This window comes from Crocodylus porosus, unplaced genomic scaffold, assembly GCF_001723895.1.
Source record: "Crocodylus porosus isolate Cpor-Errol unplaced genomic scaffold, CroPor_comp1, whole genome shotgun sequence".
NCBI lineage: Eukaryota > Metazoa > Chordata > Crocodylia > Crocodylidae > Crocodylus > Crocodylus porosus.
The window spans coordinates 9,699,920-9,727,218 of NW_017728948.1; the positions used below are offsets into that span (position 1 = coordinate 9,699,920).

Consider the following 27,299-nt stretch of genomic DNA (forward strand, 5'->3'; position numbering starts at 1 on the left):
TCTGTGCTGCTCCCTTGCTGTGCAGGGAACAACTGAGCAGACATGTCTGTGGCACCACGTACCACATGGCTGTGCTCATCTGGACATGGCCCTTGTGTCTCACCCAGCACAGGCAAGGTAGGCTCATGCTCTTCTTTTCCATCTACCTTTCCTTTCTGGTTCTCTTACACTAGCGCTGAGTTGCAATGACTAGGTTGCAAATGCAGCAGGGGATTGTTGAAGTACGGACCAGTTCTCTCCATTCGCGTTAATGCATGCCAAACAGGAGGAACATGCCTGATAGGGAGGTCGGGCTGGGAGGGACCTCACAAAATCATCTAGGCAAGCCCCCTAACTCAAGGCAGGATCATCCCTGACTAGACCATCCCAGGCAAGTATCTGTCTAACTTGCTCTTGAACATTTCCAGGGGCAGAGATGCTACAACCTCCCTAGGGAGCCTGATCAAATGCTTGACCACCCCCATAGTCAGAAAGTTCCTCCTAATCTCCAGCCTAAATTTGGCTTGCTGCAACTTGAGCCCATTGCACCTAGACCTGTCCCCTACAGCCACAGAGAAAAGCTCGTTGACAGCCCCACTGTAATCACCCTTCAGGTGTTTGAAAACTGTTGTTAAATCCCCACTCAAGCTTCTCTTCTCCAGTCTAAATAACCCTAGCTATTTCAGCCTCTCTCATAAGTCATGCTTCCCAGGCCTCACATAATTTTTGTGGCTCTCTGCTGGACCCTTTCTAATCCAGCCACATCCTTTTTGCAGTGAGGCCCAAAACTGGACACAATACTCCGGGTGAGGCCTTGCCAGAGCAGAGGGAATCACCTTTCTTGGTTTGCAAGTAACACTCCTGTTAAAACGGGATATGCTGATCTCAGGTTTCATAACATTTTCTTTTCCAGCATGCCTGCACCAGATTCTCAGGTGGGAAAAGCAGCACTGAAGCTGGTGAATGAAATGCCACTGCTTTACAACAGCTAAGAACCTGACCCTAATACGTTTTGGGCTTAAAACAACCTGACACTTTTCCTCAAAGGATGGAGCAGCAGCCCCACCTTCATATTTTTTACTCTGGTTTGCTTATTTCCAGCTTAAATGTTTTCCAAGACCAAAGCACAAAACTAGCCGTCCCCTTTCTGGTGAAAGGGCAGAACCTCATGCAATTATCTGAGCTGTGGAAGAGTATCTCATTATATTTTGCTGTCCTTTTTCACCAGGGTTCGGTACTTGGATGAGTGCTTTTTGCATCTTCAACAATGATCTGGATGTGGGGTGAAAAGCACACTGGCAGCGTTCGCCGACAACACTAAGTTGTAGGGAAGTGCGGCCATGCATCAGGGTAGGCTGACGATCCAGGCGGACCTAGGCAGATTAGTTAGATGGGCGAACCAGAACCAGATGCTGTTCAACACTGAGAAGTGTAAAGTGCTCCACCTGGGAAGGAAAAATCCACAACAAATTTACAGGCTCAGTGGTGCTACGCTAGCTAGCACCACGCCCAAAAAGGACCTGGGGGTCATAATTGACCATAAAATGAATATGAGTCACCGATGTGATGCTACAGTTAACAAAGCAAACAATATGCTGGCATGCATCAACCGATGCATCTCAAACAATACTAAAGAAGCAATTCTCCTGCTCTGCTCGGCATTGGTGAGGCCGCTGCTAGAGTACTGCGTCCAGTTCTGGGCGCTGCACCTCAACAAGAACGTGGAGAAGCTCAAAAGAGTCCAGAGAGGAGCTGCTCGTATGATTAGAGGCCCGAAGAGGAAGCCATACAAGGAAAGGCTGACAGATATGGGACTGTTCAGCCTAAAAAAGAGAAGACTTTGGGGGGATTTGGTGGCAGCTTACAAATATATCAAGGGAGAGCATCAGGGGCTAGGCGAACAACTATTCACCAGCGTGGTTGGCCTTGCTATAAAGGAGTGCCCGGTTCTATAGGCTGGGCACACCAAGGTGTTTTTCAGACACACACTCTATCCTGCGCTGTTGGATACAGGCATCGGCAGAATTAATCACATGGGCCACATCTAACCTCAGGTAGACCAGACTGACTAAAACAAGAGGAGAGTTCTCTCGCTTCCTTCTTATTTGTACTCGGGGAGGGGGAAAGAAACCCAAAAGTCATATTATTTATCTCAAGAAAGCGCTCAAGCCCTGAGAAGCAGCAAATGCACCCCCAGGCACTGTGCTAGTAAGAATATGCCAGGGAGGATATGTAGCACCTTCAGGCACTCTGCAGGTCATCCAGCTGATGAGACAGGAATGTAACCTCTCTGCGCAACTCGCCTGCAGCAGTGCAAGACCCCGAGTGCTGCACTTGCTTGTTTACACTTGGATATGGTAGATGGGCCCAGACAAAAGGTTTCTGCCAGTGTTTACCATCATCCATCTCTATTAGGTTGGCTGCTACGTTGATACTTCCTAAAAAGGGCAGGGCGCAAGTGGTGGGGACACCTGAGACTTTCCTTGGACAGGGCTGGGCCTGAAGTACGCACAGCACCTGCTTCCAAGTCATTTATCATAGGTTAAAAGCTTATCAATATTGCTGACATTTGTGGAGATCCCTTGATTCTTGAGTGGTGGCCAAACTCCATTAATCTGCCATCGCCTCCTACTGATCTGCATTCACTGCTTCACACACGGTGACCTACAGGAGGCCTGGATCGTGACAAGGCAGCCCCAATCTTAAGCATGAGCAATACAAGTAGCTGTTTGGGGCCCAGTGCTTTTGGCCAACTCACTAGCGACAAGTAGACTGGGCCGCTGTGCCCAGTCTCCACAAAACACATCTGGAGTACTGTGTCCAGTTTTGGGCCCCCCACTATACAGAGGATGTGGACAAGTTGGAGACAGTCCAGCGGGGGCAACAAAAATGGTTCGGGGTGTGGAGCACATGAACTATGAGGAGGGAACTGGGCTTATTTAGTCTGCAGAAGGGAAGACAAAGGGGGGATTTGACAGAAGCCTTTAACTACCTGAAGGGTGATTACAAAGAGGATGGAGCTGGACTGTTCTCAGTGGTGGCAGATGACAGAACAAGGAACAATGGGCTCAAGTTGCAGCAAGGGAAGTTTAGGTTGTATATTAGGAAAATCTTGCTCACTAAGAGGGTGGTGAAGCACTGGAACAAGTTACCGAGAGAGGTGGTGGCACTTCCATCCTTGGAGGTTTTTAAGACTCGGCTCAACAAAGCCCTGGCTGGGATGATCTAGTTGGGGCTGGTCCTGCTTTGAGCAGGGGATTAGACTAAATGGCCTCCTGAGCTCCCTTGCAACCCCCATTTTCTATGTTTCTGTGTATGTAGCCTGACAGCTTCCTCCCAGATCTGTCCCACAGAAGCAACATGGGTCCTACCAAGGATAGAGCCAGTCCTGCGCAGATCAGATTCTGCTATTTTGTCATGATTACCCAGGTGTCACTACAAGAGCCTGCCTTATAAAGGAAATCTTTCTTATGAACAAATCAAATCTGAGGATTTAGGTCTGCTCTAATGTCCCAGGAGCTGCCAAAGGGTGTGGATTCAGAGCTCATTTATATTGGACAGAAACAAAACTAGGCAATTGTGAAGCTTGAGTATGTTAAGGAATGACTCGGGTCATTAAGTCTAGCGGTGAAGATATTCAAGTGGGACTATAAATAAAGCTGGCTGCAATTCAGGATTTCTATTCCAGAGACCAGGGTGTCAAACATTGAGATTGTTCCTCCCGGCTGTTAACATCCATCCAAAATGCAGCTGTTAAAGATATCTTCGTCATCTGTCAATCTAAGTGGGTTGCCCTTTCTGTATGTCTCCCTTCTCTCCTGCAATCTCCCATAGTGTGCACCCTCAGCAAGTCTGCAGTTGACACCAACCTGAGGGGACTGGTAGATATGCTGGAGGGTAGGACTAGGATTCAGAGTGACCAAGACAAATTGGAGGATTGAGCCAAAAGGAATCTCATGAGGTTCAACAAGGACAAGTGCAAAGTCCTGCACTTAGGATGAAGCAATCCCATGCACTGGTGCAGGCTGGAGGCTGACTGGCCGGGCAGCAGCTCTGCAGAAAAGGACCTGGGGGTTACAGTGGACAATGAGCTGAATATGAGCCAGCAGTGCGCCCTGGCAACGGCAAACTGGGCTACATTGGTAGGAGTGTTGTCAGCAGATAAAAGGAAGTGATTCTTCCCCTCTATTCAGCACTGCTGAGGCCACATCTGGAGTACTGTGTTCAGTTTTGGGCCCCCCACTACAGAAAGGATGTGGACAAATTGGAGACAGTCCAGCAGAGGACACAAAATGGTTCGGGGGGGCTGGGGGACATGACTTATGAGGACAGGCTGAGGGAACTGGGCTTATTTAGTCTAGAGAAGAGAAGACTGAGGGGGGACTTAAGAGCAGCCTTCACCTACTGCAGGGGCGTTCAAAAGAGGGAACTAAACTGTTCTCAGTGGTAACAGATGACAGGACAAGGAGCAATGGTCTCAGGTTGCAGCAAGGGAAGTTTAGGTTAGATATCAGGAAGAACCTTCTCACTAGTAGGGTAGTAAAACACTGGCACAGGTTACCCAGAAAGGTGGTGGTGGAAACTCCATTCTTAGAGGTTTTCAAGACCTGGCTAGACAAAGCTTGGGCCGGGATGATCTAGTTGGGGATTGTCCTGCTTTGAGCAGGAGGTTGGACTGAATGTGACCTCCAGAGGTCCCTCCCAACCCTAACTTCCTATGATTCAATGATTTTCAAAGGCCTGTAGAGCTCCTCACCTGCCTATTCACATCATCTCTTTTCATATGAAGGTTCCTCCACTACCAGCGATGCTGGCCTGAATAACCCACTCATCCATTTGTCCCAGAACAGCCTCCCTGGCCCCTGCCACTATACCTTGAAACTCCTCCCTACCTAACCATTCCCACCTCTGGTGTGTTGAGTTCCCTGCATACCACAATGGCCCAGAATGCCCCAAGCTGTTAATTTAACACCTGCTTATCAGCATCATAGTTGGGAGTAATTATTAATCATTCAGCTTAATTAAATCCTACATTTCTTTAAGCATCGCCTGTGCCCAAGTTCTTAGTGAGCTTTCACATCATGTAACACTTTCAAGAGTGCTTATTCTAAGAAAGATGATTTGACTATAAAATTCCCTTCAAACTCCTTTTTCAATTAATTTTAATTCTAGTTAATTCAGTTATTTACTTGTAAACTCCTATAAAAATAACATTTTGGTTTCAAGAAGTGAGGCTGTAATTGAAAAAGCATCTAAGCATGTCCTTAATGTTAAGTATATATTAAAGTTCTTTAGTGAACTAGGAGCCAAGTACTGTAAATTTGGAAAGGATACTTGTTTTAACATAGGGCTAGAATCCCTGTTTTAGTTAGAAAACTCAGGCAAATTTTGCCTGGAGCCACGACCCAAACCTCTCTAGTTCCTCAATCCCAAACCGCACCCTTCCCAGAGTCAAAAAACCACCAGCCCTCCCTTCTCCAGCTACCAAAGCTTCCAGCCTCCTGCCTGATAAACTCTACAAGGCAGTTTTATTTGCACAGGTAGAAGAAGTGAACAAGACAGATGGCAAACACAAACGAGAAAATGTAGGTACAGCAAGGCTACACGGCAGTTGTCCCATACTTCATTATCTAATTGCAACCCCCAAAAATATTACCATTCCCTCTGCCACAATAAATGACTCAAGTTGATAGTTCATGTAAGCAGTACGTGTGCTCATTCAAAAAGTACCTGCTGCGCAAGGAGTTACTTGGTCGAATACACATCAACAATTTAAAACATGGGATCTCCCATATCTCCTGCCTTTCCTTTACCGAAATGGCTTCAGAGACAAAATGCCTCCATTTTCATTTCACATCGTTTTGTTCTTTGCTCATTCGTGATTTCTGTGGAGCAATTTTTGAAAGTGAACTGCCTGAATTCAGGTGAACGTTAAAATACAGGCTAACTTGTGGGCCCTATTACTCAAACCACAGATACAAATCCCTTATTTGTGCACGCAGGCAGCCAGGCAAGCAATGTGTTACTGAATGCATACATGGCCCTGCAGGAACCAGGCCTGCAAAAGAAGCACACCACCTGCTGAATTTTGAAAATGAACTCCTAAGCGTCCTGCTGAAGGGTGACGTAGCGCTCGGTGCACGCCCAGGCGTTCCAGAGGATACAACAATTCTTATACACACTTTCAGTTTCTGAGCTATTTAAATAGGAAAAAAATTAGGCTGCAGTGCTCCCTAGCGGACTGCTAACGAAACACTCATTTTCATCATTAAAAAAGTCACGGAAAGGGTGACAGAGTCAGAATTCAGCATTGATTTTTATTGGCTGGGCTTTGGACAAAAGTTCATCCTTATTACCAAGTGACTGTTCACAAAAAAAAAAATCAGTAGAGCTTGTTGTTATAACTTCAGTGATATTTAAAGGAGTTTCTGCTAGGAGCTAAAAGAAATGGGATAATAAGTAACGTATAACATTTGGGTCAGTTAATGATTAGTGTTTATAAGGCGCTGTGGAGGCAAATGTAAAGCAGCTTTTCATACTGATTAACAGGGATGAAAACATTATGATTTACGAGAGTTTAAATACGTTTCTATACATTTACAGTAAAACCCTATAAAATCAAGAGATCTTTTCTGTAAGATTTTAAACCCACCCTACAGAAGTCTGCTCCCATGCCAGGACTGTTTAGTTTGCTTTAAATGTGCCACGATGACTCTAAAACCTCTGAGTTTGTTAGCACTTTCCTTGGAAGAGAAAATAGCAGAAAGGGTAGGCACCATTAAGTCAGCCTTTCTCATCATGCAAAATGGAACATCTCCGCACAGCTGCCCAGTGATCAGATGAACTCCTTCTGCAGACTTCTGCGCTTGGCAATAGCTTCTATTTTGTCTTTTACTGTTTTTGCCCAGTCCTCCCCTTTTGTCAGTGTGATGGACCTGGTCTCCATCTCTTGTAGAGCTTTTAGCTCAGGTGGCTCTTCCGGTACGAGTCTTGCTTTGAGTACAGCATCCTGGAACTTGGCTGCTGAAGCAGAGGCTAAGCAGCACCTGGGTGTACTGCAAAAGAAAAATGAGGATGCATACATAAAACTGGAACAGAAGTAAAGTGCTGCTTTTCTGACACTCTCTAGGTCCGCTGCTACAGCATCACCGTCCACAACTAGAACGCTGACCTTCCTCCTGGGTGCAGAGCACGAGGCAGCACGCGCTTCTGCCCATTTGGTTTAGCACGCTGCCGTAGTCATTTGCAGAATGGTGTGTGCATGTGTCAAACCTCGCAATGATATCACACAAAATATGCAAGGTTGACGCTGATGACAAAACTCCTATCATCTGAATGGAGGTAAGGCCAGGCCTACCACATGCAGGTTTGTAAACTGCTCTGTGGAACAGCAGATGCCAAGGTTTGCCTAGCACATTCTGTGCATGCTACTGTTTAATTCAGTCCTTGAAACTGAGTCATAAAAAACTCTGCAAGAGAAAAATTAATAATCTATAGAAAACTAAGTGTCATGGGGATACCCAGCTGTGGACACCTGTTCTCCTGCTCACTACAGACCCACCAGAGGAGATTTACCCCAAATAGTGTTCCTCAGGCCAAGGCAAAGACTCAAAGGGATTTTCTTCCCAGGAAAACAGTGGGAGAACTTGTCTGTCCTTGTGGACACACAGGGGAGCCATGAGAAGGCACTGGAGAACGATCAGCTTCAAGGGATTTAGCCCAGCCCAAGTGAAAGTTGCTAGTTTGTGCCCTGGGGGGGACGGGGGCAATGAACCAATTATTTACACTTAATTTTTGCCTTCCATTGGAAGCCAAAACTAAATTGCTGGCAAGCAGATGCCACCAAAATCGTTTTGAGTGCAACAGCAGCATGAAACATCCTACATGCAGAACTGGAGAGACTGGAGTGAAAGCCAGATCGCCAAAAGTTGCTTCTAGAAGCAAACTTCCTGTAAGGATGCCCTTCTACTGAGCATGGAGAATGCCACCTGTGATGGCAATCTTTCTGGAAGGAAGCTGGCCTTCCCTTAGTAAGTCCTTACTTGCTGAGCTGGAACTCCAACTGCTTGTAGTGGTAGTGAACAGCCACCGCGGAGTGGGGACACAGCAGGTAGTGGTTATCTTCCCAGCAGCGTCTCATCGCCTGAATGATGTCTTCGTCAGATACTGAACAGGAGCTCAGCACTTCAGAAAGCTTTGATTCACAAGGGGGGAGGGGAAGCAAAAACAAGCTCTCACAATCAGAAGCATGGCTGAAATTGCAAGTCTACCCATGGCAATTCATTAAAAAAAGGTATTGAAGTGAATTCTGTGCTGTTGCTACTTGTATTCATGACTAATTCATGACTAACCTTTTTTATACTGCGGACCGGCACGGGAGCAGGACAGGGTGCACAGAGCCAGCTGCCTCCCTCCCGGGGCTGCCCCACTGCCCAGCTTTAACCCCGCACATGACTACTGGCAGCAGAAGCTGCTTGCCCAGGCAGATAGACGGGAGTCTGAGCAGGAGGCCCATGCCATGACCCAGCAGCCAACCCTTCGCGGCCTGGTACCAGGCCTTGGCCCAATGGTTGGGAACTTCTGCATTACATGGTCTCACACAACAGAGAGAAAGATATGATCTCATCACAGAATCATTCCAGACAGTGCAAGGAGCAGATCTGATTCCACCTATATTAAGTGTCTAAGTATAATCCTATTCCTCCCTGCTCGAGCCCTTGCAAAACCGTTACACTTCTACTTTTATAACATGCCTGTGCCTTAGCCCTAAGATGAATTCACAAGAAGCAATGCAGAGGAGAAGGGCCCATCCACATTGTGCATTAATGCTTTTTCCAAGAAACGTGCTTTGCTTCTAGAAGCAAAAAATTAACGTTTTGCTCCTAGAAGCAACTTGAACAAAGGGGAATAGGATCATACGTAGGTATCCAAGGTACCACCTGGATACCTAACAGATGGAACATGATCTGGCCCTAAGGTTTTTTCCCACCTGATCAGCTCAGTTACATTGTTGGGGAACATGGAGGAACAATCCAGGGATTTGAAAATAAATCAATTCCAAGGGAAATACAGCAAACTCAAATACTTGTAATGGGTGCAATTTTTCTCTTTAAAAAGGACTATTACCAACATTGTTTTTCCATGTAGATCACTGAAATTTAAACAATATGCAATTAATTCATTAATTAAACATGTCACCTTTTATTTTTATCCATTTTGTATTTCACTCAGTTTGGACACTGATCCACCATATACTTGTTTAATGTTAAACATACGGGTAGTCCCGCTTAAGTCACTAGAACCAATGAAAAGAGAAAGGTATGCCAAGACTTTTTGGACTGTTGGAACCAGATCCTGATCCAGTTATTTGTTATATAAGTGGGTCTGAGGCACTTACATGGACACACAACACATTTATTCTGGAACAGACAGATTTATTCCACAGCAAAAGTTGGGCACACACACAACACAGTGTTTTTGGTGCAAGTCATTCCATTCTGGGATAAAGCCATCCATCAGAAGCAATGAATAACTATACACCAGCATGATTTACACATACATAACAGTTCTGTGTCCATTTCCCTGATCAGGCATCAAAGATAAAGTCCACAAGCTGGATGCAGCCTGCAGAGACTGTCATCTGCTCCACCGTGCTGCCTGAACTGGCTCCAGGTGCTGGATTCAGTGCACAGAGCCAGTCCAACTTGCAGAGTGGCTCCATGCTCCAACCCACCAGGCCTGGTGAGTTTGATATCCCCAATCTAATCTTATTTTGTTCCCCAGGTAGCTGTGTGCTTAATACAAACCAGCTCTCTCACCACGTGGAGGCTGCGTACTGTAATAGCCCCCAATCCAAGCAGCCAGCCTGGGACAACTGGCCTCTCCTTACTTCAAAGTGGAGTAAAATTCAGTAAAATGGTTACACAGGAATCAGGTCACATGCCCACACCTGAAATGCCATCTTATTTCACCATGCTCAACCCCCTGAAAAAACCTAAGCATATCTACTTTGGTAAAATCCAGCCGTTTTAACCCTTATGCCAAAGTCACAAAAAAGAGATGAGAAGGATCCATCCACCTGTTGGGCGAACAGTTTTTGATGGGCTTGAGCAGGGTGGAAAGGGTCATACCTGGCACCTCTGTCCACTCAGTCACCTAACATGTGGAATGGGATCTAGCCCTTAGTAGACTCTTATTTAGTCCAATGACCTAGCAATACAGTTGGATTTGGGTCCTGCCACTGAAGAGGAATGTTTAAGCCCATCAAAATAATTGTAGGATTGGGGGGGTTGGCTGTGTTTATTAAAGAGAAACATCCAACAGATTCTTTGACAATACGCACAGGATTTCTGGAACGATGCACTCCACTATCCTCCTCCGGTGGAGGTTTTAGACTTCAGGACAAAAGCCCTTGCAAAACCAAACAGTTTATCTTTTAACACATTAATGGTTAATATTTTCCTTGGAAAGTGCAAAGTGACTGACCTTTCTGTGCAGTTCTTCTGGGAGTTTGAGGCTTTTAGACATACAAAACTGCTCCATCAGAGCTTTAATCAAGCCACTGTCAGCATCTGAAAGCAACCAGAAGAGCCTCTCCATATTGTAAGGTTCCTAGGAAATACACATGTGACATGCTTGAATCACCATCTACCAAAGATTCAATGCAGAAAAGTGGAAAACCAACAACTGCTAGTGGTACCCTCAGTGCCTTAGATCCTATTGCATCTCAGGTTCGGTCATACTTGATATTTTATTAGTAGATGTTAAGAGTTATGAACCCCAAAAGATAACAAAGCCAGTAGGGAAATACAGAGTGCCCGATTGAGGGACTAACAAAAGAGGGATGGGGGTGAGGAGGGGAATGCAACTAGGGTACAGAAAATACAGTGTTAGCCAACTAAGTCTGGGGTGGGGGAGCAGCTGGAATTTTATTAGTAGATGTTAAGAGTTACACCGTGAGTGTGATCAATTGGAATTAAAGATTGATTGATGGGCTCTGTTCTGGCCCTTTATTTTTTCTTATTGACATATTGGTCTGCATGTTACTGCCACTATGATCCTGGAATTGCTTCTTCTGGAAAACCATTCACAAGGGATTTCATAGTTCAAGAGCTGATCTATACATGAAAAGGGTTTTTGGTATATCTTTGGTTTTACTGCCATAAATTGCTTTGCATTGATGCACAAAAGACCTTCTTTTGATTTAGCATGCATCTTCTGCTTTATGTAGTTCACCTGGCAAGCACATAGCATTATACTGTGAGAAGCTTCATATGGATATGAAGTCAAAGGAACTGTAATGCATCACACAGTTCACCCTTGGCACACCATGCACTCCTTCCCTTCTGGATCAGCCCATCTGCTTGCCTGTCTCCCCTGAGGTCATCTTAACCACGTGTCATGCTGACATCCTGGCACATGCTCCCTTTGCAACTCATGCGAATCCGTACTGCCAAATAAGGAACCTTTGAGGCTCATCGAAACCAATCTTCTGAAAGCCTCTGCAAGTCACAGGAATTAATGTGTGTATATCAGGTCCTGGAGGAGCATCTCTCCACTAAGGCACCCCAAGTGAAGACAAGAAACAATGGACACAAACTGCTTGAAGATTGCTTCAGATTGGACATAAGGAGAAACTTCCTTACAATTCGAGTGCCGAGGGCCTGGAACAGACTCCCCCCAGAAGTGGTACAATCACTGGCACAGGAGATCTTTAAAAACTGACCTGACACTTTGCTGAGGTCATCTGACCCTAGCAATCTTTCCTGCCCATGTGCAGGGGGGCTGGACCCGATGATCTTGTAAGGTCCCTTCCAGCCCCGAACATCCATGAATCTATGCTTCACAGACGGCTTCCAAGAGGGTGGCAAAATATATTGGGAAGTAAAGGAAATTAGTGGCCCAGAGTATGGATTATTCAGCTCCAAGGTGTAAAACTACAATTGGCACCTCTTCTTTTCAGGAACAACAGCAAAAAAAAAAAATCTACCGCAGGAGAAAAGCTCGTCTCTGCTTCCTCTTTCTTGGAGGCCGGTGTGAGACTCTGCAACATGCTCCCATAAGAATTAAAGGACCAACACGAACATTGCCACCTTCCCCTCCAAAAGCAAAGCAGAGTCTCCGCCAGTCTGACCAACTGTTAACACAGAGCAACACAGCTATTGCAGCAGAACCAAAACCAAGCTGAAATACTACCCCTGCACACACAGCTCACTACAGCAAAGCATGTAAGAAGGAATGAACAACGAGACAGACAGTAACCTCATCATTTGATATGGGGCAGCAATGTTTTCCAGCAGGAGGCCAGAATGACTCGGCTATTGCCTGCCCATCTCAGACCTGAAGACCCAGCCGCCTCTGCTGCTTCTTCTCCCTGCTGCTCAACTGGAAGTTGGCACAGGGGGAATCCCCCTCTGCCAGAGCCCAGGATGCAGCATGGCATGACCAGAGCCCCCCCACCGCCAATTGCCGCTGAAGCCACAGTTCCATGGGCTGGATCTGGTCACAGGTTGCCACCCCCTGACTTGGTACACTTCTAGCAGGTATTCAGATAATGACAGAAATGAGGGTGGTATATAAGAACCAGTGCAGAACAGAACAAGGATAGCAAAAATAGTTTAGGCATAACATTCAGCACCTCCCCTGTTAGCCATGTATATACCTGGATATCCATTGCAGAAGCTAAAGTTGGTTGAACGTTTCCCAACAATGAGAAGTCTCCGTGCTGAACAGTCCTGTGAATAATGTCATTGCTGTTTACTACAGCTATGAGCTGGATGGGCAGTCCCATCTTCTTTGCAATATATCCAGCTGGAAAAGAAAAATGTAAGTGCAGAGGGTTTCACCCCATGATGAAACATTCATAAAGCAAATGTCCAAGTGAAGTCATTGGGGAAAATCATTTGGGCAAATATATCAGGTTTGGCCAAATGTTATGTTTCATATCACAACTATTAACAGCCTCTATCTCTATAATTTAGGCACCCACCAAAGACATTTAATTCCAGCAATGCCATTCTCCATGTGAGAAGTCTCAAAGCAAACTGGATGGTTTCATGCATAGACTTGGAGTCCCGATAGGTCCCAACTACCAAATTAAGGGACAGGGACACATTCACAGAGGCTTTTCCTGTCCATAAGATGTGACTAATACAGCTTAGATGGTTTTCCCCTGAAGTATAAAAAAGACCCATATCACACCAACTCCTCTATTATTGATTGAGGACCAGTTGATTGAGTTTACAAAAAATTTGATTCCCCCAGTCCTCAGTGAGGTACGTCCAGTTAAAAGGCTAGGGTAAAATTAATTTGCAAAGAGCTGCAGATAGGTTAGTTTAGCTGCCATACTGCAGTTGCATTATTTTCTGATGTAGAAAGTCAGACACTCAAGATCTTACACCCTTCAGCATCTGATTCATTCAGTTCACATGGATTTCCAATATGTTCATGATTGTATTATCTACGGTAGGCATCATAGGAGGGCTTGGGACTACCTGTGTCTCAAATAGTTCCAACAATGTACTAGGTGTTTAATATAAATAATAGTGATAAAAATGGTACAGGAGAAAGATCTTTTCTATTACAAACCCTCAGTTGCCAATAAAAAGAATAATAATATACTGTTCTTAAGTTGCCCTTTAAATCCATAGGACTCAAAGTGCCTAAACCTCCCCCACTGGACGCACCACAATGAATGCCCTACCCCTTCCTCTAACCTGTGAGGTTTCCTCCACCCCCTGTTGGCACGACAATCTCCACAGCTGGCAGAGGGGTTGCATCCAGAGAGGTAGTGCATTGAAAGTAAGCATAGAAGTGGTGAGCAATCTGCACCATAATCCTAGACCAATTGATTGAGTTCAAACTCATCAGGTTATGTTTTCTGGCAAAATCTGTGTTGGTGAACAGCTCTTTGATTGGCTCATCGATTTCATCGCTATTCCCATCAGCTGTTGAAGGGAAGGAGAAGAGGTCAGGGGTATTAACTGGAGTGCTGCTGAAGTTAGAAAGTGAGGCACAAAATATGTGGTTTGAGTAACTGAACAAAATATGAGACTGGTTGCTAACTCTAGCCATGAAACTGGGAACTTGTGAACTGGGATTTTGGGTCATCCCTGAAGGCAGCAGCTGCTAGATAACCCAACACAGACCATCGTAGAGGGAGGAGCTTGTAACACTATTCCCATGAGTCCTTCTAATGTTAATGGCCAACATGTACTGGCATCAACCCAACAGCACAGCTTGAATACAGATGTGGGTTCCAATTTTTAATTGTAACCCCAAGTTTTGGGGGGGTTTTGGAGTGAGGGTTTTCACTGGGGCCCATCTCCAGATTATTCCCAGATATTCTACTATAAAAAGGTATAGGAACCATTCCTGACATGACCAAGTTAACCCAGAGTCTACTTGAGCCAAAGTAAGGCATGAGTTCTTCACAGGAAGAATCAACAGAAGAATTCAATTTACTTCCAATGATTCCAAACCAAGGGAGGGGAAGACACAAAAGCATAGAGGATGTAGTACCTTTACAGGAAGATCTTTCTTTCAATGTGGACACAGTGCAGATAGATACTACTAGACAAGGTAATGGCTTTCAACCCATGACCAGAAAAGAAAGGAGCTCAGAGTCACCAGCCAAACAAGTCGGAAAATTAAGGCAAGTTTCCATACGGGCTCCAACTAGCCTTCCATTAGCAGAAGTACAGGGCACTGGGACCCTGAAGGTAGCAGCTGATAGATAAGCCAAGATGAACCGTCACAGAAGGACCAGTTTGCAACACTATTCCCCACAAGTCCTAGTGTTAATGGCCAACCAACATGAAGGCATCAACCCAGCAATATTATAAAATAGATCATCCAACAAAATGCAAACCAGCAAACACATGAACGTTGTCTTCGATCACTGTTGTCATCTGTAATTCTTGCATCTGGCTGCAGAGACCTTTGGGTAACAGGACAATGATATCCATATTCTTTTCCCCTCTTATGCTTTCAATTGCTGAGCTTCCGGTGTCTCCCGCAGTTCCTGGTTCAAATTAAAATAGCCAAGAAAATAATGCAAGAGTTAATTAAGAGACAAAAGGTCGGTCAAATATATGTCAAATATGCATGGTGACCATTTTTTGGTCTAAGTTATTTTTAGTTAGTGGAGAGCACCTGGCATTGGGAAATAGCCTCTTCCCAATGGGCAGCTGTCAATATTACAATTACCATTAAGTGGCATACCTGTTTGTAGATTCAAGCAAAAGTTTAGGCACTTTTGTAAAGCACTTTAGGCACTTTTGTAAAGGCTTCAGGAGGTTGAACCAGTAAAGGTATCCTCTCTAGGTTAAGGAAGGCATACCATGCCACTGACTCTTCATTTTCTACAGAGGAGTTTCAGTAAACATTGGTTTCCATGGCTTATCAATTTGGTTTGCAAGCACCAGCATAAAATTCACCCCCATGCAATGGGTTCACACAAAGCCCTGTATAATATCTCAACAGCCTTTGCTCTGGGGTGAAATCTAAGTATGTTTCTTCCATCCTTTTTTTTTTCTCAACTGCAACCTACCTACTAGAATAGTGATGTGCTTCTTCCTTTTCTTCAGGAAATACTGTAAGAACTGTCCTGTGCAGGACATGGACAAATCCTTAAAGGCATAAGTTACACCATGCCAGAGCTCCAAAACATTCAAGCCATTCCTCAGCCTGGACAGATGTACTACATCTTTGTGTCTGACTCTGGTGAAGGCTCTGTCGATCAGGTCTACGGGGAAAAGGTTAAAGGGAACTGAAAGAACATGTACAAGGCATACCTCTGTAATACATCGTCTGCTTTGCCACTGTTCCTTATGCCCATTGCAACTTTTACTACCAAGCTAAGGACTCTCCAATGTTGAAGAGGCAGAGAGGTAACCGAGAGAAATGCTCTGCACTACAGAGAGTCTGAAGATTAGTACAAATTGGCTTCTGACTGCCAGTGTTTGCAACTACTGAGGGGCTGACCCAATAAATGGAAAAAAAATTAAATGAAATCATCAGCCCCTATTGTACGCAGCAGGAGAAAAACATTTTCTCTTTCGCCCCATCTCCCCTCCACATGCCCATAGGGGCCACTCCACCAGTCGTCCATGACAGAAACCACACAGGCGACAGAGAACCCGCTAACATGCACATACAGCCAATACGGCACCCAACCTCTCTCAGACCGACCAGACATGCTCCTAGAAGGGGCTATCTACCCAGAACAGCTCTATTGTCAGAGGCTACTCCCAGTCAACATAATGGTGCCCAACACCGCTGGGATTGCATCCATCTGCACCATAAATGCCCTGGAGACAGTATGCTGGGAAACTTGACTCATGCTTCCTGAAGATGACCTCTGCAGCCAGGGACAAAATACAGCCTTGTGTGTGTCAGGAGAACCTCCTATTCTTTTTTCCCTGAAGAGAAGCAGATGTCTAGCCAGCTTGCAACCTACTTTAATAACAAGAAACAGCAGGTGGATGGAACCAACTGGGAGAGAAAAGACAAGGTAACAAGATAAACTGCTGAAATTCTGGCCTCTAATGGCCTTCCTCGGTAAAAGAAAATTAGCATTAGCATTAGCAAAGTGGTGCATTCATTGCACTATCCAAAGCATGAAGAACAAAACAGAACAAAACGTGATCTCCATGTGAAACAATGAATGAACGCTGCTCTGCCTTCAAGTCCAGAAAGGCTGTGGCCGAATGCTTTAACCAACTCATCATCCTGACGCCAGCCTTAGACAATGAAACTTTAAAAACCAACTTGAGCAAGCAATCATCCACAGACAGGATTGTTAGGTATGGTCTAAACTGACTATGGATTTTTATCTCATTGTCTTGATTAGCTTTTATAACCCATGCGTCCCTCAATGGTTTAGTTGCTTTTTTTCTTTCCTCAATTCACCGTGCCTCTCCCAGCAGTGCCCCTCCTTTTCCCCTTTCCCTTCGTTACCCCCTGCACCTGATGAAGTAAGCTGCTGCTTACAAATGGTTATGCATCTCTGATTTGTTAGTCTATCAAGTGCAAATCAGCCCTGCCTTGTTTAACTTACCATTCAGCTCTTGCCTGGGGATGAGTTCAGGTGAGATGAAGAGCGAACACAGCTCTTTCACCAGCTGTGGGTAGGAGAAGTTGCTCCATGCTCGCAGGGTGTTAGAATCAAGCAGAGGAATTTCCTCAGGCATGAAAAGGCCACCATCTGGGGCATAGCCAGAAAAGAGGACTCCTTCAAAATCAGTGCCCTCAGCGCCTCCGCGAGTGCTGATGTACTTCATGGTTCCCCCAGCACTGCAAGAAGCACAATGGTTACAGCAGGTTCCCGCAGGATACCAGGCTTCGCAGGAGAGCAGATGTCTGAGGTTTCACTTTCCTGCAAAGGGAGAAGATCCACTCCCTGAATTATTGCAATCTAGTAAATAATGCAACTTGCATAAACAGCGCTGGGAGCAGGGCCCAGGACCCAGGTCTTCTCATCCCCAAGTGAGCATGCTAACCATTAAGATGTTTTCCACCTGCTAGGGTGCTCTCCTTCTGACCCCATGAGTCTTGCGTTCCTTTCTGCAGAGCGGTACTTCTATAGGAGGCATGAAGAGTGCCCCTTTATCCAGCCAAACTCATTGCCCAATGGTTAGGGCATTCTCCTGGGGGAAGGGAGATGTGGATTTTAGCTGAGCTAGGCTTAGGAGGGCCTAGAACCCAGGTCTCCAACTTACTGGGCTGTTACTGAAAAGATTGTCAGCACCATCTTTTCTTCTTCCTCCTGACTAAAAAGAAAGCGGTGAGTTCTGCTCGGTTCACCTAAAGAAGAGTTTTAAGTACCTACCCCGAGGAGAGGAATCAAAGCTGTGGCTTCTACGTATCGGTGTTGAACATTTAGCCCTGATTCTTACATCTAAGCTCTAAAGAGAGGCTACTGAGCAAGGGGGGCTCCTTGACCCAAGTCAGTTAAGTCTGAATCAACCAGAGTCTGATTCAACTACATTCATCCCGATTTATCTTAAACGAGTTTCAGCCTTTTGAAACTGGTTGATGTGCACTGAACTTCTGCTTCTGTTACAGGTTTAAACCAGTTTCTGATCACTTAAACTGGTTTATGTGTAACTTCTGTCTGGGATGCCTGTAGCATTGCCATCTTTAAAGCTAGGGATGAAGGCATAGGCTTGGAAGTGTAGGAACGGAAGGGATCTTGCAAGGTCAGCTAAGCCAGCTCCCCGCTCAAATAGGATCATCCCGAATAAACCATCCCAGCAAAGTATCTGTCCCAACTGCTCTTAAAAGTTTCCACAACTTCTCTAGAGAGCATGCTCCAATGCTTGACCCCCCTCATAGTCTGATAGCTCCTCCAACCTAAATTTCCTCTGCTGCAACTTCAGACCATTGCCTTAGCCCTGTCCCCTACCGCCACAAAGAAACCCATATCCATCCTCTTTATAATCATCTTTGTACCTGTCAGCTGGCTGGGAACATTCACACTTTGGCTAAAACCAATGCACTCATCTAGTAGACTTTGTTTCCAGGAGACTTATAGTCATTCAACAAGCTGGGATTTGGTGGTGGGATTACAGTCTCTCTTACACTTGTGTGCCCCTTTTTCAAATCCAACAAATATCAGCAGCAGCCAGTGTTTTGGGGATATAATAGGTATTTGTTCACTTATGTAAGGGAGTGAAAACTAGCTGTTAAGGGTGCTAGCAGTTAGAGCCTGTGACCTAAATTCCCTTCTTGGCCACCACCACACTATGCAACGCTGGGTCAGTCATTTCACATCTGTCTGAAATTTCCCCACACCCTTAAACACTACTGCTCACCTGACAAACAGGGTGTTGCGGGGCCTATTTAACTAAAACCCGTGGAGAGCACTGAGTTTCTTCCGTGAGATGCATTATATTAGCACGAATAATCTGGGTTTGTCTCAGTCCAGCCCCTCAAGAGACACTGCCCATATTGTACATGGTGGTGTTACAGAGAAGCTGAGGACAGGATGAGAATGGAGACTAAATGACAGTATCCAGGGTCTACTGGGCAGGGTCTACTGGGGCGGGGAGGGAAGGGAACAGATCAGGAGAGAAGGTGATAAAAAAATCCAAACAGTGAATAACTAAAGGCTTCTTAGCTTAAACAGAAAAACAAAGAAGAAATGCAGCAAAACTGAAAGAAAGAAATCCCCACTGGGTCTTGAACTAAACAAAACCTTTTTCACATTTGAAATTTTCGGCTGAAATTAAGTTTGTATCTTCCCCATTCCTGCCAACTCCTACACACGACTGCTGCTTCTGGTAACACACGTGTTTCCCCTTAAAACTCCTGGAGTCACCCGAGTAAGTCAGAACCTCAGCTTCTACCATCGGGGCCAGACACCAGGGGAGTTGAATAGAACTAGAAAAGTCAGACCCGTACGAGCTCCAAAACCTGAAGACAAAAAAAGAAGTGGCCCAAAATGATGGTGTTCATTTCTCTGGGATGTATTTGGCAGCCGTGTTGGTCTGAGACCAAAAAGAAATGCCAAACTCTAAAACTCTCGGTTCCCTTTTATTAGACCAACGACAGATTCGCCAACAAATTATCTTTCTTTGCAAGCTTTTGGGCTCACATGCCCTTCCGAAGGTTGCCAGCCCTCCAGGATTGTCCTGGAGTCTCCAGGAATTAGATATAAATCTCCAGGAGTCGGCGGAGAGTCACCCAGGAGATAAATGCTAGGGCATTCATTAAAATAGTAAACGTTAAATCCAATGTATACAGTAGTCCATTGTGTAACGTACATTTGCCTTCCTGTCAATTTGCGTTACCCAAATGCCGGTCTTCTCAGTACAGTAGATTAATGTCATTCGGTCATGTGATGAAACCTCCCCCAAGAGATTGAAATAGAGTTGGCAGCAACCCTGGCTCTTCCTCAGGCTTAGGGAAAACTAAAGATGGTACAAAGTCCCCATTTGGTAGATGTGAGTTGGGTGTTTTGCTTGTTTTTTCCCTCTCAAATCTCTCGTTTCATGGAACTTTTCAAAACATAGAGCCGGCAGCAGCGGCTTGCTTGCAATCTTGGGCATTTGTGGGGTGAGTCGGGGGTGCTGCCAAGAAAGAGCTCTTGCCAAACCCAGTGCTGCCGGCTCCACCTCTGCCCAGGGGGGACTTGTCTGAGTAAAGCCATGGGTACAGAACAGCAGGTCAGCACCACCCTGGCAGAGCCAGGGAAACTGAGGCACAGCTTTGGGCTGGGAATTGCTCAAGGGTTCAACACACAAGCTAATGGCAAAACTCTTGGCTCCCTTCCCTTTTTTGATCGTGTTCTCCAGTGATCCGCGTGTGTGCCCGCTGTAAACAGTGCGGCTCACAGCTGTGTCAGGAGCCCTCCGTTACCTGCTGTTTCGGGTATCACCAGACAATGTCGTTGGTGCAAGGACTTTGTCTTTTCGCTGTCTGTCTAAGGGCTCTGAGCACTGATAAGGTTTGTGCAGGAGGCAGTCCCTATGTCTTGAACTGGTAGATCATTAATTAGCACACAAGGAAATGAAAGCTATGCTGCCTGCAGTCTGGTTTTCATATTTATTCCAGTGGTCATATAGAAGAAACTCAGAGAGGGACCCGTCTAATGAGCATCAACATGGGTGTCTATCATTAGAAGTAATGTCACAGAATCCGTTAGCCAAAGGCTGAGACGTTGACTATAAAAACCCCTTTACATTGATTGCCTCTCTTTGGATAGTATTCAGTGGGCTTGTTTACACATGGCTCTTTTATGCGGGATTAGCCTATAATTGCCATTTTTAAGGCACATAAAGGACTCAAGTCCACACGCGTACATCCTTAACATGCCTTAAAAATGGAGATTTTAGACTAATCCCACCTAAATTTGATACCTGCTTAAAGCACGTGTAGATGCTTACTGCTCATTAATGCAGCTACACATGGGATAATGTGACTTAGCTATGCAAGCCTAAATTTAATGCGCCTTAATGCACTTTAGAGCATCTATGTGTAGACACGTGCCTAAATTGGCTTAATGCACCTTAAACAAAGGTGCATTAAGTTTAGGCACATGTAACTACATGTGTAGATGCATACAGAGTGTGTTAACATCTCTCATGTCTTATGACTGCAGGTTTTTCTTTCCCTGGATGGTCTTAGCAGTCATTTCCATCCATAACTTCAGTTGTTCTATGTTCTTGAGAAAAGTATCAACTCTGTGCTCTAGGAACAGGATTTATTTCCTCAGCATGGGCAATGTCTTCCTCTGAACAAGCTACACGCTGACAAAGAAACCACATCATCCTTCCAGGTTTTGCTGTAGCTTACACAAGGGGACTTCAACCAAGAAAAAAATAGGTCCAAAGGTCCAGAGCAATGCTGATAACTGCAATGTAACCTAAAGCTTTGTCCCCGTAGTCACAAATGCATGCAATTAATTTAGGCATACCATTAATAAAGTTCAGCAGATGCATAAATCTGCAGAATTTGGCTTTGCACTTGTGTTTTAGTGCTGTGTTGTCACAGGGGATATTTATATCATGGCAGCCACTGAAGGAATAACCCACATGCCCTTCATTATGTTCCAGCCCCAGAGGTGGTGAAGGGGAGCTGGAGGGCACCTTTGGCACCATGCTAAGACCTGGGTCTTTCGGTATGCTCAAGAGGCTTGGAAAACCTCCGGGTCATCCTCACTGCATCATTTCTATGTTGACATGCACAAAGCAGGAGCGGATGGGTAGGCGTTACTTCCCCGAGGGCGTGGCCGAAGTCTTTTTTGACTGCTGTTGTTTAGACACGCCCACAAGATAACTGGAAGTGCCAGGAAATGCTCTTCTAATGCGTGTTCCAGCTCTTCCCTTCTGCATTGCGGTAGCAAAGTTTCCTCCAGTCCAGGCACTTGGTTACTGGGGGCTTTAAAGCCACAGGCAGCGATCTGACTTCCAATCCAAGCCGGACAGTTAACAATATAGCGACTCAATATAACAGTTCACAGCGTGGTAGGGATGATGACTGAGGGACCCCTCAGTCAAAATATTCAGGCTACCACGGTTGATGTAGTCCAGTAAAATTATCTAGATCAGTCTTGCTCAACTTTTTGGCCCTGCGGGCCAGACAAATGGCCCAGAGCCCATGTGTGGGCTGGATCGGACTGTCTGCGGGCCAGACCGGGCCCTGGGGCCCAACACTGACCCTCCCTGCCCCACGAGCCTGTGCGTCTTCTTCCATTACTCCTGAAGAGGCTTGGACATGAACATCAATTTCAGGTTTATACTTACCTTATGAATATTTATAATCCGTCTCAAAAAGGTACCATTCCCCAGCTCCAAGGGCTTTGAGCCATTGTTTCAAAGCACAGCTACATTTCCTAGCCTAGGAAATATGACAGCCCAGGCCACAACCACATATTAAGTCCCTGAGTGCATGGGTCCCTGTCCTCCACTGCATCAGCTGGATGGGTGGCATATGGTCCCCTGTTCCCTGCTGTGCGGGTAGTGCTAACAGCGTGCAGCAAACCCCAGCTCCCACCACTATAAGAGAGGTGGCTACAAGACCCTTTAGACCATGAGTAGGACAGCCCTGCCCTGAGAAGTAGCAAAAGGCTATTGGCCTGCATTTTCCAAATGGAGATGCAAGACAGCGGCCCAGTCCACCTGCGTATTTAGACAGGTAAGTAGCTCCTGTGTGGCAGAGATCAATTATTAACACTACAGGTTTAGTAAAACATGTTTGATTGCCTCTATCATATACCAGTACTTCCCTGAAACATGACACAGTGTATGGTGTACATTAGCATAGCTTTGCTGATCTTAGTGGATGGGTGCCGATTCTTCACCAGCTGATAGGATTTGGGCCTTAAGGAGTTTATTTACTGCAGGATAAAAGTAGTAAAAAGCAAAAACAAAACAAAATTAAATATCCAGTCAACTCACTTCTGTCAGCTGATGTGTGTAACAGGCCAAGCAAGCAATCCAGTTTGCTGGCTATTTCAAAATATGAGGGGGGAAACATCCAGCTTCCAATTTGGACTGGGGGGAAAAAAAACCACTCTCAAATTTTTGGGAAATAAAAATTCATAAGAATTCATTTCAAGGTATTTGGTGTTTCTTTTTTCCAAGCTGTATTTATCAAAATAAATGTGAAAGAATTTTTTAATGAAAAAACATTTCAATCCAACCAAGTCAAAATGTTTCATTTAAAAAATGTCAAAACAGAGAGTTTCAAACTGTGTGGCATTTTTCATTCTTCAGAAGAGAAAAACCCCCACATTTGTGAAAGCAATGTATATTTGCAGGCTGTTTTGTTAGGACTGATTCTCCATTTTTTGCCAAAACGAAGTTTTTTGTGATAAACTGCACCCAGTTGTATTGCCCATTGGTTGCTGGTAAAGACCCCAAAACACGGGTTCTTACGGTAAAAATACTGCCCTGCCATTCAGTTGGGTACAAATGTGTTTCACGGTTGCAACCAGAACCTTGTCCTCATTACAATGTCAGCATGAGGAATACAACATGATGAATACATGTCTCCTTTTGTGCTTTCCAGGAGAAACCTGAGCTGCTCATTTTGGGGTATTAGCTCAAGTTGTAGCTGATGTCCACAGCTTTGGGCGTTCCACAGTTCTTGGGTGTTGGCTGATGAGACTGGGTGTTTATCATCCTAAATTAACTCCCCTTTAATTAAGCTAAGTGCAGTGAGGGCTCTCCTTGCAGACCAGAGGGGGTTAGCAGCACCAGCCCCCTGCTATGTTACTAGCTCCAGGATCACATACATAGCATCGTATCTAGACTCCTGGAGGCCTGGGAGATCTTTTAGTATCAGGCCCCACTTCGCCAGAAATAATGATAATACTAATTGGACAATGGGGAAAAAATTACCATTTTTGGGCCCCCTTTCTTTCCCAGCCCCTGGCAGCCACCTAGTTTGGCCATGCCTGTGTCCGGCCCTGCACATACTTCCTGAAGAAAGAGCTCCTTCAAATTGAAACCATGGCTTAATGTCACCTGAAGACTTCTGTGGGTGCATGGAGTGACCTAAGGGGTAAAACTCACTATGGTGACTATGGAAATGATCGGTCTCATTCTGCCCCTGTTTGTACCCCTGCAATTCTAGCAAAATCAGAACAAGGGCCATTTTGGGTACGTCTACACAAAGGAAAAAGCTGTGTTCATAATTCAGAATAGCTAGCCTGAGTTAACTAATTACATTTCCTTAGCAATGCAGACAAGGTAATTTGGGCTTTAAGTAGGATTAGTAGTTCAAATTCAACTCAAAAGGCTTGAAATCAAGCTGCTAAACTGACCCATGCCACAATATTTTATCATCATAGCAAGGGATGTGACTAGGTAGTATTCCATAATGGATATAGCTCTCCTGGCAGAACCTTCTGACCCTTCTGGATACACAAGAGGGTTTTTGTTAGCTTGCCTCCTGGGTTTGGGGGTGAAGAGGGGAACGAAGGTGTAGTGAAGCCAGAAGAAAACTCCTTCTTCTGCCACACTGTCACATCCCCGCTAAGACAGTAGCTGGTAACCTTTGCAAGCCATGGGCCAGAACAACCTGCCTCTCGTGCAATACAGGCCAGGTGGTTGTGGGCTTTCCCTGTGCCCACACCAGGACCAGGCAGTTGGGAACTGCCCTTGCACTAATGCTTCTCCAAGCCATCCACTCCCAGAGTGCAGCAGGAGGGCAGCTTTCAGGCAGGGCCGGGCAACTGAAAGTCCATGCTGCTACTGCTTCTGACACAGCTGGGAGGCAGGCAGGGGGTGGGAGAAGCAGCCCCAGCATGGATGCCGCTTCTAGCTCTCTGGCCTCTGGCACAGTTCCCCCATGGCTGGAAGCTGTGCCATGCTGTAGCTGGGGGGGAAGAAGCTGTGGTAACAAGGTGTAACAGGTTGCCCTCCCCAGCAGCATTTCTTTTCTTTTCTTTTTTGCCTGTGAGGGGCACCCCTGAAGTACCTTAATGTTTCATTTCTCTCATTTGTCTCGTATGCTGCCTTTACTCTCCTGCCACGTCTTGGTGTAAATATTATTTACATGTTCTTACAAGCAGGAGACTGCCTATTGTAATTCTGTGTTGGGGTTCTCAGCCACCATGGGCCTTCTCCCCCATCTTTCTCTAGCTAGGCCTACCAGTCTAAACCCACCAGATAGGGTTTGACTCTGAGGCTCTAGCTCCTTAATCCTCTTGGGGCTCGTAGCCCTCCTTTTGTTTTCAATCTGGAGCCCAGGCTTTCTAGCCCAGGCCTGTCCACTGGGTATGGAGCCAACAGGCTGCAAGTTCCAGTCTGGGCAGCGGCCCAAAGCTCCCACTGCCCAAGGGCACCCTTTCTTTTAGCTCAAGCTACTAGCCGAGATCCCCCCACTGGGACCCAACTTAAAAGTCCTGCAACCAGCTCTGAGCTACAGGCCCTATACATCTGACACTCTAGTGCACTAGGCCCTTTGGCCTTTTATGACTGCACTCACGGCGCTAATGAGATCTCCTCCTCCCCTACAGCCTCGACCACAAACCACCGGTGTCAATCAATCAAAAAAATATAAATGGTATGTCCATGGGTTATAACCACCACAAAAAAAATAATTAAAGAAGGCAGTATGCCAGCTTACATTTTTCCCAGGCTCTGTGCTTCTGCTTCCCACCGTCTGTTACGGTCCTTCTTCCGGGGCTACCACCGCCTCTCTGAGAGTCCTCAGTAGTTCCCCTCCCACAGCAGCTGGACAGGTCGCCAAGCCCCTCCGTGAAGCTCTTATACACAAACTCCTTCCCCCTTGGCTGCTGGCCCCAACTACCGCTAAGCCCAGGGTTTTTATAGTTTTGGCCTGCTCCCTTCTGGTCACCTGACAAGCCGGCCATGCTCAGCTTTTAACCCCTACCCTGCCAGTGGTCTGTGCCCAGCAAGTTCTGGTCTTAAAGAGACCAGCCTGCTTTCTGGTAACAGGACTAGGGTTCCCTGTTATGCAAGGGCACATCTAGATATTGCCTGGCCCCAGTGTACCTCCTTGCTGCTTAGCTGTGGTGCCGGCATAGGCAAAGGCCTTGGGCTCTGTACGCCAGATCCTGTGGCTTCATGGACTGGATGCAGCCCACGGGTGGTATGTTGCCAACCCCTGCACTAAGGGGCTCTGCTTTCATATCTACACTGGCACAGCTGTGGTGGTATAATGTGGACAGGTTTGAGTCAAAACCCAAATTGCCAATCTCTAGACTATACTAGTGATCTTTTCTTTAAAGGCTGCCTCATCAGGTCTATGGTATAAGCAAGAAGAAATGAAGTGTTCAGTCATAACATTTAAACTGTTAGTGCTTAATCATCATACAATCACATTGCATGAATGTGTAATGTGATCCTAGGGTTTCTAGGGTTTATTTTTAAATCAATTAGCAGTGGGAGGAGCACCCAGTTTTCTAGCTGGCAAAGGGCAATTTGTGCCCATCAAATTCATTAGCAAATTACAAATGTAAAAGCTTAACAACCCTAACTTAGCAAAATATTGAGTAGCACCTTGGTATTTGAGCTGTGTTTGTAGTTCCATACTCATGCATATACTAATATTTGTTGTTAAAAGTTTACAGGAAAGAAATTAATCCCAGTACTGGCTGCGGAGAAACCTCCTGTGTTTACACAACCGTGGTCACTGTGACATCCACAGCTTTTTAAGCACTGCTTTGGTTTTCATTAGGCTGGGGTTGATTTCTTAGTTCCTTCCACCCAGACAGTGAAGTCAGGAAGACGAAGGAGTTTTGCTAGAGCACGAGGACACTCACACTCAGTAGAACAGGACTTCCAGGTGAACTAGCAGCCTATCAACTCGAAGGGGCAGACATTGCTGGGGGTCAGATCATATAACCCTCAGTGTAGCAAACCCTGCAGACCTCCTCTATCTTTATTTCACAATACCAGCCTGTATTATCCTTCTTAGAAGCTAGATGGCAGCAAGCTCTCCCTCTATGCAGAATGGCACCGGGGAGCCAGCATTTTGCTATATGCCGCTTGTACAAATTGCAAACAGGGAAATGCAAGCACAGGGACCTTGCTTCTACTAACCGCAGTCTTTGATGATGATGAGCCAACAATGTGCCCTTGTTGTAAAGAAGGCTAAAGGCCTACTGGGCTGTATTGATGGGAGCAGGTCAAGGGAAGTGAATCTTCCCCTCTATTCAGCACTGGTAAGGCCACATCTGGAGCACTGCATGCAGTTTTAGCCGCCGCCCCCTCTCTGCCCCCTTGGAAAGACGAAGACAAATTGAAGACAGTCAAGAAGCAGAGGACAAGAAAGATGATTAGATGGTTGGGGGACACACCTTCTGAGGAGAGGCTGGGTTTTATTTCATCTGGAGAAGAGAAAGA

At 45.7% G+C, this 27,299-nt stretch overlaps 1 protein-coding gene across 1 annotated transcript; it reads right to left on the reverse strand.

Annotated features, from left to right (window-relative positions):
• Positions 1-6,614: 6,614 nt before the first annotated feature.
• On the reverse strand, positions 6,615-25,747 carry THNSL2 (threonine synthase like 2). The gene is made up of 9 exons (XM_019553394.1): positions 25,558-25,747; positions 17,039-17,274; positions 15,530-15,724; positions 14,849-15,001; positions 13,695-13,925; positions 12,641-12,789; positions 10,465-10,590; positions 8,022-8,173; positions 6,615-7,034 (listed from the first exon to the last, which is right to left on the reverse strand). The coding sequence occupies exons 2-9, from the start codon at positions 17,259-17,261 to the stop codon at positions 6,815-6,817; spliced, it is 1,449 nt and encodes a 482-aa protein (XP_019408939.1). The 5' UTR covers positions 17,262-17,274; positions 25,558-25,747; the 3' UTR covers positions 6,615-6,814.
• Between the last annotated feature and the right edge of the window lie 1,552 nt (positions 25,748-27,299).